Raw genomic sequence first — 14,535 nt, 5'->3', positions numbered from 1 at the left:
TACCACATTGCCTCTCCACTATACAAATCAGGAGTGTGAGGGAACGCTCTCCGCTTGCTTCGAGTGCAGTTAGTCCCTGCTTTGTTTTGCAGGCTTCCAAACAGATCAGATAATGCTATACAGAAATGCAATCAAGTCAATAGGTAGAGCGAAGGCGAAGATATAGAGTTCGGGACATAGTTCTCAGGATTGTAGCGCATCAGTTCCAGAGACTAAGTCCAATGTCCGCAATGGGGTAGAGGAGAATGCGACAGTGCCCTAGTTTAAAGAAGCACCATTCACAAGTCTGAAAGCAGGGAAAGAAGCTGTTCCTGAGTCTGGTGGTGCGGACTTTGAAGCTTCTGTATCTTGCGTCGGATGTCGGTTGCTTTTCCCGATGCAGCGTTAAGTGTAGATGGAGTGGAGGGTGGGAACTAGAGCAGCCGAGGGTGGGGTGAGAGGAGGGCTGTGTCAACTTTGCTTGCAACATCAACAGGAAAGGGAGGTTCACTTTAGTTTAGTTTATTGTCACGTGTACCGAGATACAGTGAAATATTGTTTTGTGACGTGCTATCCAGTCAGTCGAAAGAATGCATGATGACAATCAAGCTGTCCACAGTGCACAGATAAAGCATAATGGTACCACATTTAGTGCAAGATAAAGCCCGATTAAACATAATCCGATGGTCTACAAAAAGGTAGATGAGAGGTCTCTGGTTTGTGAAATTGTAAATTGCTTGTTCTAAGCTTGCCCCCAGTCTAGTTTCAGTCAGAAATCACTAAACTTTATTTTGACAAAATGCAATTACAGTTCAACTACTGTACGTATCCCACCGCGGGTTCGATCCTCGTATATGCCTGATCAAGCCCTCTAGGCCTCGCTCAAACAGAGATACTTTAGAAGGTCAAGCAGTCCCAAGCGCTCTCCCAGAAGATCGACGCTGGACCTCATGGCAGCGGACTTTTATAAGTCCTGGGACCTCACATGGGGGTGGTCACTGATCAATCCAATTACAGATATCGATTAACCCCATACATCAGACCCTAACCCAATAATGCAGCAGCTTAATACATTGTATTCAAAATGGACTTCTCAAGGAAGCCAACAGCAACATTTACCCTGATCTGCCAGAAACCCGGACAAAGCTCAATACCTCATCCAATCAACACTCGACAAAGTAGAACTCTGCAACATTATTTACAATTATTTACAAGATGTATGTCTGATTTGCAGGCATCCAATCCATTCTATGCATTTGGCACCTAATTGACAGGGTCTGCAGATGTTCCCATTCTTTCCCTGCAGCTTGTATTTAGGTTCTAGACTAACTGGCACCACTCCGCCGCTTGTCCCAGTTCTGCAGAGAGCAATTCTAAATTAACCAAATCTTCCAGCATCCCTTAAAAGGCACTACTGCAAATGGTGGCTTGGGTGCTTTGGCTTGAAGTTAAAAGGCTCTACTGCAAATGGTGGTTTGGGTGCTTTGGCTTGAAGTTAAAAGGCTCTACTGCAAATGGTGGTTTGGGTGCTTTGGCTTGAAGTTAAAAGGCTCTACTGCAAATGGTGGTTTGGGTGCTTTGGCTTGAAGTTAAAAGGCTCTACTGCAAATGGTGGTTTGGGTGCTTTGGCTTGAAGTTGAAAGGCACTACTGCAAATGGTTGTTTGGGTGCTTTGGCTTGAAGTTAAAAGGCACTACTGCAAATGGTGGTTTGGGTGCTGTGGCTTGAAGTTAAAAGGCACTACTGCAAATGGTGGGTTGGGTGCTTTGGGTAACTTCCTGTTTGCGCTGTATATTGATTTTAGATAAAACGCTACCACTAACGGCTATGATTTTTGGCCATCTTACTCAGTCCCCCTCCGCTCAGCAGGTGCAGAGGATTCTTCCCATCAATAAAAAAATATAAGTGTTATTAGTGTTTAAAATTTTTTGAGAATCTTTCCCGTCAATCACACCATGAAGGCCACACCTTTTATAGGGGGAGGGGTTATAAAACTCAGAAGTGTGGGTGTGGCTCAGTCTCTGCATGATGGGGGAGGGAGAGGTCAGGACTCTGAGCTGTGAATCAAATGAACACACTGAATGTCTACTGAACTGTGAGTGGTATTTTGTGTGGTTTTATGGTGTTTTCACCCTGCTTGAAGTGGTATGAAACTGCACTTGAATTTGGTGGCCTTGCACCCTGCTTGAAGTGGTATGAAACTGCACTTGATTTTGGTGGCCTTGCACCCTGCTTGAAGTGGTATGAAACTGCACTTGAATTTGGTGGCCTTGCACCCTGCTTGAAGTGGTTGGAAACTGCATTTGAATGTTGTGGCCTGCACCCTGCTTGAAGTGGTATGAAACTGCACTTGAATTTGGTGGCCTTGCACCCTGCTTGAAATGGTAGGAACATGGATTTGAATTTGGTGGCCTAGCACCCAGCTTGAAATGGAATTTCAAGGAATAGGCATCTCAACCGCCAGCCCACCAGCCGGGAGTGAGCTGCCAGCACATCAGGCTTGAGGGACTGAGCTGCCACCCCAAGAACCCATACCAGCGCTCCAGAAAGCCCCCCCCACTGGCCACAATATTGGAATTGGTGGAGAGGTGGAATATTGCACACACTCACATATATATATTTATATTGTTGTATATTCATATATAAATATACACCGATTTGTTTTCTCGTTTATAACATTGTTTACAGAGTACTATGTTTACATATTATGTTGTGCTGCTGAAAGTAAGGATTTCATAGTTCCAACTGGGAGGTGAGAGAATAAAACACTCTTGACTTATTCCGCTAATGTGTGGGATAGAACTAGTGTACGGGTGATCGTTGGTCGGCGTGGACTCGGTGGGCCGAAGTACCTGTTTCCACATTGTATCATTAAATTAAACTAAAAACATTAAAACCAGAGGGAGTCTAAAGAAGGGTCTCTACCCAAAACGTCACCCAATTTCTTCTATCCAGAGTTGCTGGCTGCTCCATGGAGTTCCCCTGCACAATTAAAGCATGGAATAGCCTTCACCCTACCATAGTTACCCAAACAGATGCAACTAAATTTAAGGTACCTCTTTTTTCCACAAGAACTCTTTTTGCTCAAGTCCAAGTCAAGACTCAAGAGAGTCTTATTGTCATGTGTCCCAGATAGGACAATGAAATTCTTGCTTACCACAGCACAACAGAATATGTAAACATAATACAGAACAGGAGATAAATGTTTAGTGTGTTTATATACCACAAACCATAGACTATATACACAATAAATAAACAGATAAAATGCAATAGGCTGTTATTGGTCAGCCCTCCACCACCTCCAGTTTAAATTCCATTTAGAATATTTATGGAGGACCAGGAAACCAGAAGCAAGAGTTACTCCAGATCCAGGCTCAGGGAGTGATTCTGCGTTGGTTTTCAACGGTCGCGGCGAGGCGGTCAGATCTCCCACAATTCAAAGCGAGAGAGAAAGTACCCAGTGCCGACCAGTTGCCGTGGCAGTGCGCATGCGCAGGGTGGCCGATGATGTGCTGGCCGTGGTTGTGCGCATGTGCAGGGGGAGGATATGCTGGCCGTAACAATGCGCATGTGCAAGGCGGCCGGCTGTGCCAGCGAATGAGGAGCGAGCGGCCCGGATACGGATTGCGGGCAAAGACGGAGATTGACAGATAGAGAGGGGGGTCCACACAGAGTTGAATGGCAGGTGTCCTGCCTTGGCCGAAGGCTGCCTAGATTTCGAGGCCCTAGGCTTCAACCTATGAAGCCTAGTGGAAAATCCGGCTCTGCCAGGCCCCCCTAGATCTCGAAGCCCTAAGCTTAAGCTTCTCAAGCTTATATGTAAATCCAGCCCTGCTCCCACAACACCCTTAGGCAAGGACTCTCTATCTCTCCTTACCTTCAGTGCTTGCCAGACTACTATTCTCTGATTTCATCGGGATCCCCAAAACAAGCGCGCAAATTATGGATTTGTCCCGATCAGCGAAGTGGGGAAAACTGATGCGAAACCCGCACCGTGGCGCCGATTTCTCCCCTCGCAATCTGGAACGACTCAACTCCCTGATCGCAAACTTCTGTCTGGGGCTCCGTTGTGATCCAGTAAGAGCCCCCAATGTAATTATGCTCTGAGAGCTTACCCCATTAGTCTGGTTCAGTTAAACACTGAGTCAAGGACTGGATCAACTAAACGTTTTTATTCTTTAATCACAAATGAACTTCCTCTATGATACCTAACCAACACTGCGGGTCCGATCCATGTTTCTACTCATCCAAGCTCTGTTCGAATAGACACCTCCAGACAGTCAGCATAATCCCAAATGTCCCGCCAGAAGATCGACCCAGACCCATGTTGTTTCCCCTCTTTTATACAGTATCGGACCTATGGCGCGAAGTACATGGGGGGTGTGGTGCAACCCCTACAAACCAATCATAAATATCATACAATACATTAATTGACAATTCCCTAACCTAATCACAAAACACCCCATTACATTGTTTCTACAGAAGGTTCTAGTTGGAAGACAGTTCACCAAAGTAAACACCATTTCCCCAGTTATTATAAACAATTCAAGCAATGCTCCATGCTTTGACCAATCACAAGATAACAGTACAAAGACCCTGCAACATAGTTAACAATAATTTTACAACACCCCATTCTGTAACCAATCCTGGCCATGCAGAGATCCTCCATTTTGTCACATACTAAATTGGCCAATATTATCAGATCTGGGGGCCTCCCGTCTTCCATGCGCTGCGAGTGACATCACCTCCCTCCACCATTCCCTCCTCCCGTTATTCAAAAGATGCAGCCCTCTCACCCCCTCACCTCTCCCTCCTCCCCTCCTCTCCCCCCTGCTCTCCCTCCTCCTCCTCCTCTCCCTCCTCCTCTCCCTCCCCCCCTCCCTTCCTCTTCCCCCCCCCACCTCTCCCTCCTCTCCCTCCTCTCCCCTCCTCTCCCTCCCTCCCCCTCTCCTCTCCCTCCTCTCCCTCCTCCCCCCCCCCCCCTCCTCTCACTCCCCCCCAACTCTCTCCCCCACCTCTCCCTCCTTCTCCTCCCCAGTATTCAAAAGACGCTCGGGGGTCGCTTTCTTTCGGGGTCGCTTTCCTCTTGGCGCTTTCTCTAGGCTCCTCGGTCGGCCCCCTCTCTCTCTCACCCCCCCGGCCTCTCTCTCACCCCCCCCGCCTCTCTTCCACCCCCCTCCCCATTCCCCCTTCCTCTCCCCACCTCCCCCTTTCCCCCCCCCCTTCCCCCCCTCTCTCCCTCACTCCCCCTGTCTCACCCCCTCCCTCTCCCCCCCTCTCTCCCCCCCCCCCCCTCCCCCCCCCCCTCTCTCTCTCTCTCTCTCTCTCTCTCTCTCTCTCTCTCTCCCCCCCTCTCTCTCTCTCTCTCTCAACTCTCTGCTCCTCTCTCTCTCCCTTCTCTCCTCTCTGCTCCCTCCTCTCTGCTGCTCTCCTCTCCCCCTCTCTCCTGCGTGTCCCCCCTAGTGCCTGTGTCTGACCCCAGGCCTCTCTCTCCCCCCCTCCTCTCTCTCCCTCAACGGGTCTGACTTCCCCTCGTAATCCTCTATACCTGTCCCCCCTCCTCTCTCCTGTCCCCTGTCTAATCATAGGGATGGTCCCTTCCTCTCTCTCCCCCGGCAGCTGTTCCCTACACCCATTGCCCTCTGTGTCGTTATCCCTCAGGTCCAATTAAATCTTTCCCATTGTTGTTAAGCTTGAAAATGGTGTAGAGAAGATTCATTAGGATGTTGCCAGGACTCGAGGTTCTGACCTACAGGGAGAGTTTGCGCAGGCTTGGACTCTACTCCTTGGAGCGCAGGAGGACGAGGGCATGAATTTAATTGTCCTATCTGGGACATGACAATAAACCTCCTGAATCCCCCCCTTATAGAAAATTATGAGCGAATTGATTGGGTAGTGACAGAGTGCCCCAACGGGTCTGACTTGGTTTAAGGTAATCCTCTATACCTGAATCTAAGGTGCCTTTTTTTTACCACAGAGGACGTGTGTCTTGGAACGAACCAAAGGAGGTCCCCTTCCTGGACTATCACTCCCCTGGCACACTTTGTTACATACATAGGACAGGTTTCGAGGGATAAATCTCTGACATAAAAAACTGGGCTGGGTGCAGTACTGCTGTAATCCTGTAGATAGCAGTGTTAACCCACTGGAGTCATAGAGACGTGATGGAGTCATAGAGATTTTTACAGTGGAAAATGGCCTTTCAGCCCGACTTGCCCATGCCGACCAACATGTCCCATTTACACTAGTCCCATCTGCTCGCATGTAGTCCAGACCCCACCATGTTCACGTCCATAATTCATAGTAGCAGAATTAGGCTATTCGGCCCTTCGAGTGTGCTCAATAGTTCAACAGTCCTTTATTGTCATGTGCGCCCTGAGATATAATGACATTTGATTTACCATATAGTCACACCATAAAAAGCAACAAGACACAATTAAACATAAACAGCCACCACAGCGGCGTGTGAGAATCCCCAGGGCACACAGCATAAGCGGAGACCCACCGTGATGTGACCAAATGTGTACCGACCTCTGTCACTCTCTCTGCAGTCCCTGTCCACCCGAACAGTCAGAAAGCCGTCCACACTCGCACCAGATTCTGGAATGTTCTCATGGTGCGATTTCCCTGCAAACACCTAGATCACTGCACTCACGGCACTCCCTCCAGGTCCTCGCCAGCGCAGACAGCACATCCATCTTGTTTTTCGGTGAGCTCACTTTCCCCACTGTGATGGAAGGCAAATAACCATTACCCTCTTCATTCTTTTCTCCCACGGTCGGGGCGACCGAAACATCCGCAGTCGGGGCGGTCAAAGCTCCTGCGGTTGGTGATCGCAATGGGGCCATCGAGGTTCCTGTGACCGGAGCAGTCGAAGCTCCTGCGGTTTGGGCTCCTGAGGTCAATCGCTAACAAAGTGATCGCCAGATCCACGATGTTAGGCCGTAATGCGGACGGAGATATGATCCGAAAAAGTCGCATATCCGTCGGGAGAAGAGATTTTTAAAGTTTCCCCAATGCCCCTCTCACCCCCCCCCCCCCCCCCCCCCACCCCCACCCCCCCCCCCCCCCCACCACCAATGAGGCTATGGCCTCTGATCCTTGGCTCTCCCACTGGTGGAAACATCCTCTCTACATTCACTTTAACCAGGCTTTTCACCATTCGTAAGTTTCAGAGGTCGCCCCTTATATTTCTAAACTTTAGCGAGCACAGACCCAGTGCCGTCAAACGCATTCATACCTGGGATCTCTCTCGTAAACCTCCTCTGGACTCTCTCCAACACCAGCACATCCTTCCTCAGATGTGGGGTCCAAAACTGGGGATCTGTTATTCTATATAGATTAGATCCTACCCTGTAAGCCACTCTGGGGGATGTTATTCTATATATAACCCCCCCCCCAATACTGCGGATTGAATCTCAGCCTACAACCCACTGCTGGGGATCTTTTATCCAACAGATAAACCCTCCTGAACCCGGGGATACAAAGGATACAAAGGACATTTATTATCACATACACCAATTGGTGTAGTGAAATTTGACTTGTCATGCAGCACACAGATAAAGATAAGACACAACATTAAAGAATTTAACAATAAACATAAAAACATCCCCCCCACAATGGTTCCCACTGTGAGGGAAGGCACAAAGTGCAGTCCCCATCCCCATGTCCACCCATAGTCGGGCCTATTGAGGTCTCCGCAGTCGCCGCTACGGGGGCCGACGTTACAGGCCCTTCTCGCCGGGTGATGGTGCTCCGTCGTCGGGAGAATCCTCTCAGCGGCTTGGGATGCCTGGAGCGGCCGCTTCCTCACCGGAGACCGCGGCTTCCGAAGCCAACAGGCCTCGCTGGATGGAGCTCCACAACTGGCAATCTCAACTGGCAATCTCAGCGAGAGATCCCAGGCTCCCGATGTTTAGGTTCAGCGCCACCGCCCGCGGCTGGCCGCTCCACAGTCCCGCAGCTCCGTGATGTTTTTATCGGCAGTCTTCAGCTCACCGGAGTTCCAGCGTGGCGACCCGGGCAAGGCATCGCCCGCTCCGCGATAGCACTCCAGCGCTGTGCTGCCGCCGAAGCTGAGGTTCTGGGCGGTCCCCTCAGGAAACGCCGCTCCAGGCCCGCTGGTAGGCCGCGAGGACGGGTCGAAGATGCAGCCCGGAGAAAAGCCGCCTCTCTGACCAGGTAGGGACCCTGAATAGCAGTTTCCCCCTTCCCCCCCTTCACACCCACATAAAAAAGGCTAGAACTCCGAAAACAAAAACTCAACTAACTAAAAATAAAGAAAAAGAGATGAAAAAAGGGACAGCTGCAGGCTGGGCAGCCATACCCGTCCAGGACGGTGCCCCCGAACCTGGGGAGTATTGAGGAGAGGGGAAGGTGGTATTGAGACGAGGATTCAATCTGGGATTTTGATATCAACAGAGCAGGCGTGTGATCCAGCGCAGAACGCGGATGTGGCAGCGGTGATAATGCAGGAAGGACTAGCCAACATCTGTCTCGTTACATCCAGCATGACCGTAATGAGGGCAAAAGTGGAGACCACAATCCCACGCAAACGCAAGGGGAGCTGCACCCAGCACGACAAGGTGAGTGGAGGTGTGACACGCCAGGTCCCGTAGGGAGAGGGGACAATGTTTATCAATCACCCCCTCACCTCATTCCCTCTCTCTGTTGCAGGCGTTGGAGAGGTTTTATGAATCAGTCATGCAGGGAATAATCCGACACATCAACTTTGATGGTGGGTCTCATCTCTGCCTCCCCCTCCCTTGTTACCCCCCCCCCCCCCCCCCCCCCCCGCCTCTGCTCTGACCCCACTTTCCACCTCTCGCCCCCTCTCCCTCCTCTCCACCCTCCCGCCCTCTCTCCCTGCCCCTCTCCCTCCGCCTCTCGCTCCCCGCTCCTCGCCTCTCCCTCCCCCTCACCCTCTCCATCCTGCCCTCTCCCTACCACCTCTCTCCCACCCCCCCTCTCCCCTCTCTCTCCCTACCCCTCTCTCACCCAATCTCTCTCTCTCCCTCTCGCTCTACTACTCTCTCTCCCCTTTCTCACTTTCCCCCATCTCCCCTTCCTCCCTCCCCCCTCTCTACCCCTTCCCCTCTCTCCCCCTCTCCCCCTCTCCCTCTTCCTCCCTCTTCCTCCCTCTTCCTCCCTCTTCCTCCCTCTTCCTCCCTCTTCCTCCCTCTTCCTCCCTCTTCCTCCGTCTTCCTCCCTCTTCCTCCCTCTTCCTCCCTCTCTTCCCTCCCTCTCCCCCCTCCCTCTCCCTCCCTCTCCCCCCCCTCCTCCCCCCCCCCCTCCCTCCCCCTCCCTCTCCCTCCCCCTCTCCCCCCCCCTCTCCCTCCCCCTCTCCCTCCCTCTCTCCCCCCCCCTCCCTCTCTCCTTCTCTCCCTCCTTCTCCCCCCCTCCCGCTCTCCCCCCCTCTCTCCCTCTCCCCCTCTCTCCCTCCCCCCCTCTCTCCCCCCTCCTCTCCCTCTCTCTCTCTCTCTTTCTCCCTTCCTCGCCCTCCCTCCCCCTCTCTCTCTCCCCTCTCTCTCTTTCTCTCTCCCTTTTCCCCTCTCTCCCCCTCTCCCCCTCTCCCCCCCTCTCCCTCTCGCCCCCTCCCCCCCTCTCTCTCCCTCTCTCCCCTCTCTCTCTCCCCCCCCCCTCTGGTGAAGTGCTTTCTCATTGCTAGTCCTGGTTTTGTGAAGGAACATTTCTGCAACTATATGTTCGAGCAGGCCGTCAAATGTGACCTCCGTTTGCTACTTGACAATCGCTCCAAGTTCCTGCAGGTCCACTCCTCCTCTGGCCACAAATATGCCCCTCCCTAGTGGTTAGTCCGTTGCCCTATGCACCCCCGCATACATCACCTCTTTTTGTGAAGGACCATTTCTCCCCCGCCTGTGTTCAACAGTAGACAAGCCACCAAATCCCCGCCTGTCCCCTCCGTTTGCCATCACTTCCCCATCCTGCTCCAAGTTCCTAGCAGGTCCACTCCTCCTGTGGCCACAAGACACCCCTCACCTGTCCCCCACTGTTAGTCCGTGCCCTAGTAGCATCCCCCACCCCGCCGCATACACCACGCTCCCCTCTCCCCGCACGTAGACAAGCCACCAACGCTCCCCACCTGTCCCCCACAGTAGACAAGACACCAACCACGCTCCCCCGCCTGTCCCCCACTGTAGACAAGCCACCAACTCTCCCCGCCTGTCCCCTCACAGTAGACAAGACACCAACGCTCCCCGCCTGTCCCCTCACAGTAGACAAGACACCAACGCTCCCCACCTGTCCCCATAGTAGACAAGACACCAACGCTCCCCACCTGTCCCCACGGTAGACAAGACACCAACGCTCCCCACCTGTCCCCTCACAGTAGACAAGACACCAACGCTCCCCGCCTGGCCCCACTGTAGACAAGTCACCAACACTCCCCGCCTGTCCCCTCACAGTAGACAAGTCACCAACGCTCCCCGCCTGTCCCCACTGTAGACAAGACACCAACACTCCCCGCCTGTCCCCACTGTAGACAAGACACCAACACTCCCCGCCTGGCCCCACCGTCGCCAAGACCGACGTTCTCTGCCTGTCCCGGCTGCCGTTAGTCCCTGCACCACATCCGCTGCATCACGGGGTGGGCACAGGGAAGCGAGGGAGAGGCGTGTTGGCCCGGTACCCCGCAATTTGGATCTGTACCTCACCCCCTCCCCTCCCCCTCTCTTCCAGAAGTGCTCTGTGACCCCAGTATAACAGGCCGACTGGCAAATACAAAGGTAAGTCACAACCCCCTGCCCGTCTCTGCCGTCCCTGTCACCCATGCCACTGCACCCCTCACTGTCTCTGCCACTCCCTCCCCTCTGACTATACCCCTCCCGGATTGGGGGGGTGATGGAGGGCGAGGGGGTGATGGAGGGTGAAGGGGTGATGGAGGGCGATGGAGGGAGGAGGAGGGGTGAGGGAGCTGAGAGGGAAGGGGTGGAGTTGGTGGGTGGTGGAGGTGGAAAGAGGGAAGGGGGGAACGAGGGGGCAAGGGAGGGAGGTGAGGAAGTTGGTTAAAAAGCCTCCCACCCATTCCCTTCCCAGTAACTGGGCTGCTCCTCTCTCTCCCTCTCTCCCCCTCCCTCTCTCCCCCTCCCTCTTGCCCCCTCCCTCTCTCCCCCCCCTCCTCTCTCCCCCCCTCCCTCTCTTCCCCTCCCTCTCCTCCCCTCCCTCCCCCATCCCTCCCTCTCTCTCCCGCTCTCCCTCTCCTCTCCCCTCTCCCTGCTCCCCCCCTCCCCCTCCCCCTCCCCTTCCCCCCCCTCCCTTCTCCCCTCCCTGCTCCCCCTCCCTTCCCTCCCCCTCCCTCTAACCCCTCCCTCTTTCACCCCCTCCCTCTCACCCACTCCCTCTCTCTCTCTCCCCTCCCCCCCCTTCCCCCCCTCCCTCTTTCTCTCCCCCTTCCCCCTCCCTCTCTCCCCCACCTCCCTCTCTCCCCTCCCCTCTCACCCTCCTCTCCTCTCCTCTCCCCCCTCCTCCCTCTCTCTCTCCCCCCTCCCTCTCTCCCCCTCTCCCCCTCTCCCTCTCTTCCCTCTCCCTCCCCCTCCCCTTTCTCTCTCCCCCCTCCCTTTCTCCCCATCCCTCTGCCTCCCTCCCTTCCCCCTCCCTCTCTCCCCACTACTCTTTCCCCCTCCCCCTCTTCCCCTCCCCCTCTTCCCCTCCCCCTCTTCCCCTCCCCCTCTTCCCCTCCCCCTCTTCCCCTCCCCCTCCTTCCCCTCCCCCTCTTCTCCTCCCCTTCCCCCCCCCCTTCCTCTCCCTCCTCCCCCTTCCCCCCTTCCCCCCCTTCCCCCTCTCCCCCCTTCCCCTTCTTCCCCCTCTTCCCCTCTTCCTCCTCTCCTCTCCCCTCTTCCCCTCTTCCCCCTCTTTCTTCCCCCTCTTCCCCTCTTCCCCTCCCCCTCTTTCCCTCTCCCACTCTCCCCCTTTCTCCCCCCTTCCCCCCCTCCCTCCCCCTTCCTCTCCCCTCCCTCTCCCGCTTTCTCCCACCTCACTCTCTCCCTCTTTCTCCCCCCTCCTCTCTCCTTCCCCCTCACTACAGGCCGCGGGGGAAGTGAAAGCTCTGGACGATTTCTACAAGATGATGAAACAGGAGCCGGCACGAGCCTTCTACGGGTAGGAGGGTGGAAGAGGCAGGTGGCAGAGGTGGAGACAGAGTGGGGTGGAAGCGTCTGGCCAGAAGGTGGGAGAGAATGAGGAGTGACGAGAAATAAGGGGGTGGGTAAGAAAGAGGGGGGGAGAAGGGAAGAGGAAGAGTTGTGTGCGGAATGGGATATGTCTCAACTATCAAACAATTCAACCGTGTATAGAAAGGTGTGATAGACAGTGCCCTGTGTATCTCTTGGCACTTTTGGCACTGCCAAATAGTAGTCACTTAACCTGTATTTGGTGAGGGTCTGTCTCTGCTTTATGTCTCTAACAGTTGAGAGATAATCTGCCAATTTATAATCTCTTTTTAGTGCACGGTAACATTCTAATCTGCTTTGTCTTTTGGTTTCTTTATCCCAATGTTCCAAATACGTTTCTTTACATTGTTTGGTAATTTGGTTCACTCTAACTGGTGATTGGGGGTCAGTATTGATCTGAGGCCAGTCAGGGTTTAACTGGATAGGGTTGAACTGAATTGGGGTAGTTAGTCTCAGTACCAACTGACACAGGGAACTCTTTTCTGGGTTCCCCTCTTGTGTTTGAAGGGCTTTAAACTGGAGGGTATCTGGGGGGTTAGATTTAAGGAGATTCCAAAAATTTAGTGCTCTTTTCTGGATATTATCAGTGGGTATCTCCCTAGTTCCGCCCTACATGTATTTGTTGGTGTTTTCATTTGGATACGGAGGATGTTCCGACAAAATTCTGCATGCAGTGCCTCTGTTGTATGTTTTCCCCATTTACTATAACTATGGTGACTGAGTGGACCCTATACTTCACTACCATAAAGCGCAATAGGCTGGATTACACTGTCAAATATTTTAAGCCAGATTTTAATTGGGATTTGGATGTTGTAGAATCTTCTTTTTATTGCATACAGAGCTCTTCTAGCTTTCTCTATTAGTGCATTCCTGCCATATTGAAGCTCCCTGATGCTGAAACAGTTAGACCAAGGTAAGTATAGCTCATAGTGTGTTCGATAACAGTACCATTGAGAGTAAATTTGTATTTATTTTACTGACATCTGGGTCTTTTCTGAAAAATCATGATGTTGGTTTTCTTTAGATTTACTGCCAGTGCCCAATTTTGGCAGTACTCATCAAGTAGGTGCAACTGTTGCTGCAGTCCCTGTTCTGTGGGGGACAGCAGAACCAAGTCATCCGCATAAAACAGGGAATTTACCTCTCCGTCCAGAAGACAGAGGCCCGGCGCTGTGCTCTGGTCCAACTTTACTGCCAAATCGTTGATATATACATTAAACAGTGTCGGGCTCAGATTGCAGCCTTGCCGGACGCCTCTTCTCTGGGCGAAGAGATCAGTGCGTTTGTCCCCAATTTTAACGCCACATTTATTATTCAGATACATTGATTTGATAAGGTCATATACCTTTCCTCCTATACCACAGCCGAGGAGTTTGTAATAGAGCCCTTCATGCCAAATAGAGTCAAATGCTTTCTCAAAGTCAATAAAACAGGCAAATATTTTCCCATTTTTCGCTTGGTGTACATGTTTTTCAATGAGAGTGTGGAGGGTATAAATGTGATCAGTGGTACGGTGTTTTGGGAAGAAGCCGGTTTGGTTTTTACTGGGAATGTTGTGTTTGTTAAGGACATCCTGTATTCTGTTATTTATGATACTGCAGAATAACTTCCCTAGGCATCTACTGACACAGATGCCACGATAATTATTTGGGTCTAATTTGTTTCCACTCTTATAAATGGGTTAAATAAGCCCTTGACACCAAATATCAGGGAAATAACCTGAACGTAGTATGATGTTGAACAGCCTAAGCACTATGTCCTGCATCTCCGGAGTGCTGTACTTGAGCATTTCATTTTTGATGCTGTCTGGACCACAGGCTTTCTTTGAGTGAAGAGATTTTATATTTATGGTCAGTTCTTCCAAAGTAATTGGGGAATCAAGAGGGTTTTGATAATCTTTAATTACTGTTTCTAGTGTTTGTAGTTTTTCTTTGATATGGGAATAAATCAGGGAAGGTAGTACATCCATGGATAACAAGGGAAATCAGGGATATTATCAAAGCGAAGGATGATGCGTACAAATTAGCCAGAAAAGCAGCATACCGGAGGACTGGGGGAAATTCAAAGACCAGCAGAGGAGGACAAAGGGCTTAATTAGGAAAGGAAAAATAGATCATGAAAGAAAACTGGCAGGGAACATAAAAACTGACTGCAAAAGTTTTTATAGATATGTGAAAAGAAAGAGATTAGTTAAAACAAATGTAGGTCCCTTGCAGTCAGAAACAGGTGAGTTGATCATGGGGAACAAGGATATGGCGGACCAATTGAATAACTACTTTGGTTCCGTCTTCACTAAGGAAGACATAAATAATTTGCCGGAAATAGCAGGGGACCGCGGGTCAAAGGAGTTGGAGGAATTGAGTGAAAT

General features: G+C 51.9%; 1 protein-coding gene across 1 annotated transcript in view; it reads left to right on the top strand.

The window, feature by feature from the left end:
* The window catches only part of pelo (pelota mRNA surveillance and ribosome rescue factor), a 46,493-nt gene that overhangs the window by 16,509 nt on the left and 15,449 nt on the right, over nucleotides 1–14,535 (top strand). Inside the window, exons 5-9 of the mRNA XM_055666175.1 lie at nucleotides 8,401–8,564; nucleotides 8,656–8,716; nucleotides 9,622–9,772; nucleotides 10,667–10,724; nucleotides 12,023–12,096. Of these exons, the coding sequence (XP_055522150.1) occupies nucleotides 8,401–8,564; nucleotides 8,656–8,716; nucleotides 9,622–9,772; nucleotides 10,667–10,724; nucleotides 12,023–12,096 (508 nt within the window). The remainder of the gene's footprint in view (nucleotides 1–8,400; nucleotides 8,565–8,655; nucleotides 8,717–9,621; nucleotides 9,773–10,666; nucleotides 10,725–12,022; nucleotides 12,097–14,535) is intronic.

This window comes from Leucoraja erinacea, unplaced genomic scaffold (genome assembly GCF_028641065.1).
Source record: "Leucoraja erinacea ecotype New England unplaced genomic scaffold, Leri_hhj_1 Leri_206S, whole genome shotgun sequence".
NCBI classification, from domain to species: Eukaryota; Metazoa; Chordata; class Chondrichthyes; order Rajiformes; family Rajidae; genus Leucoraja; species Leucoraja erinaceus.
This window is presented reverse-complemented; position numbering and strand designations above follow the sequence as displayed.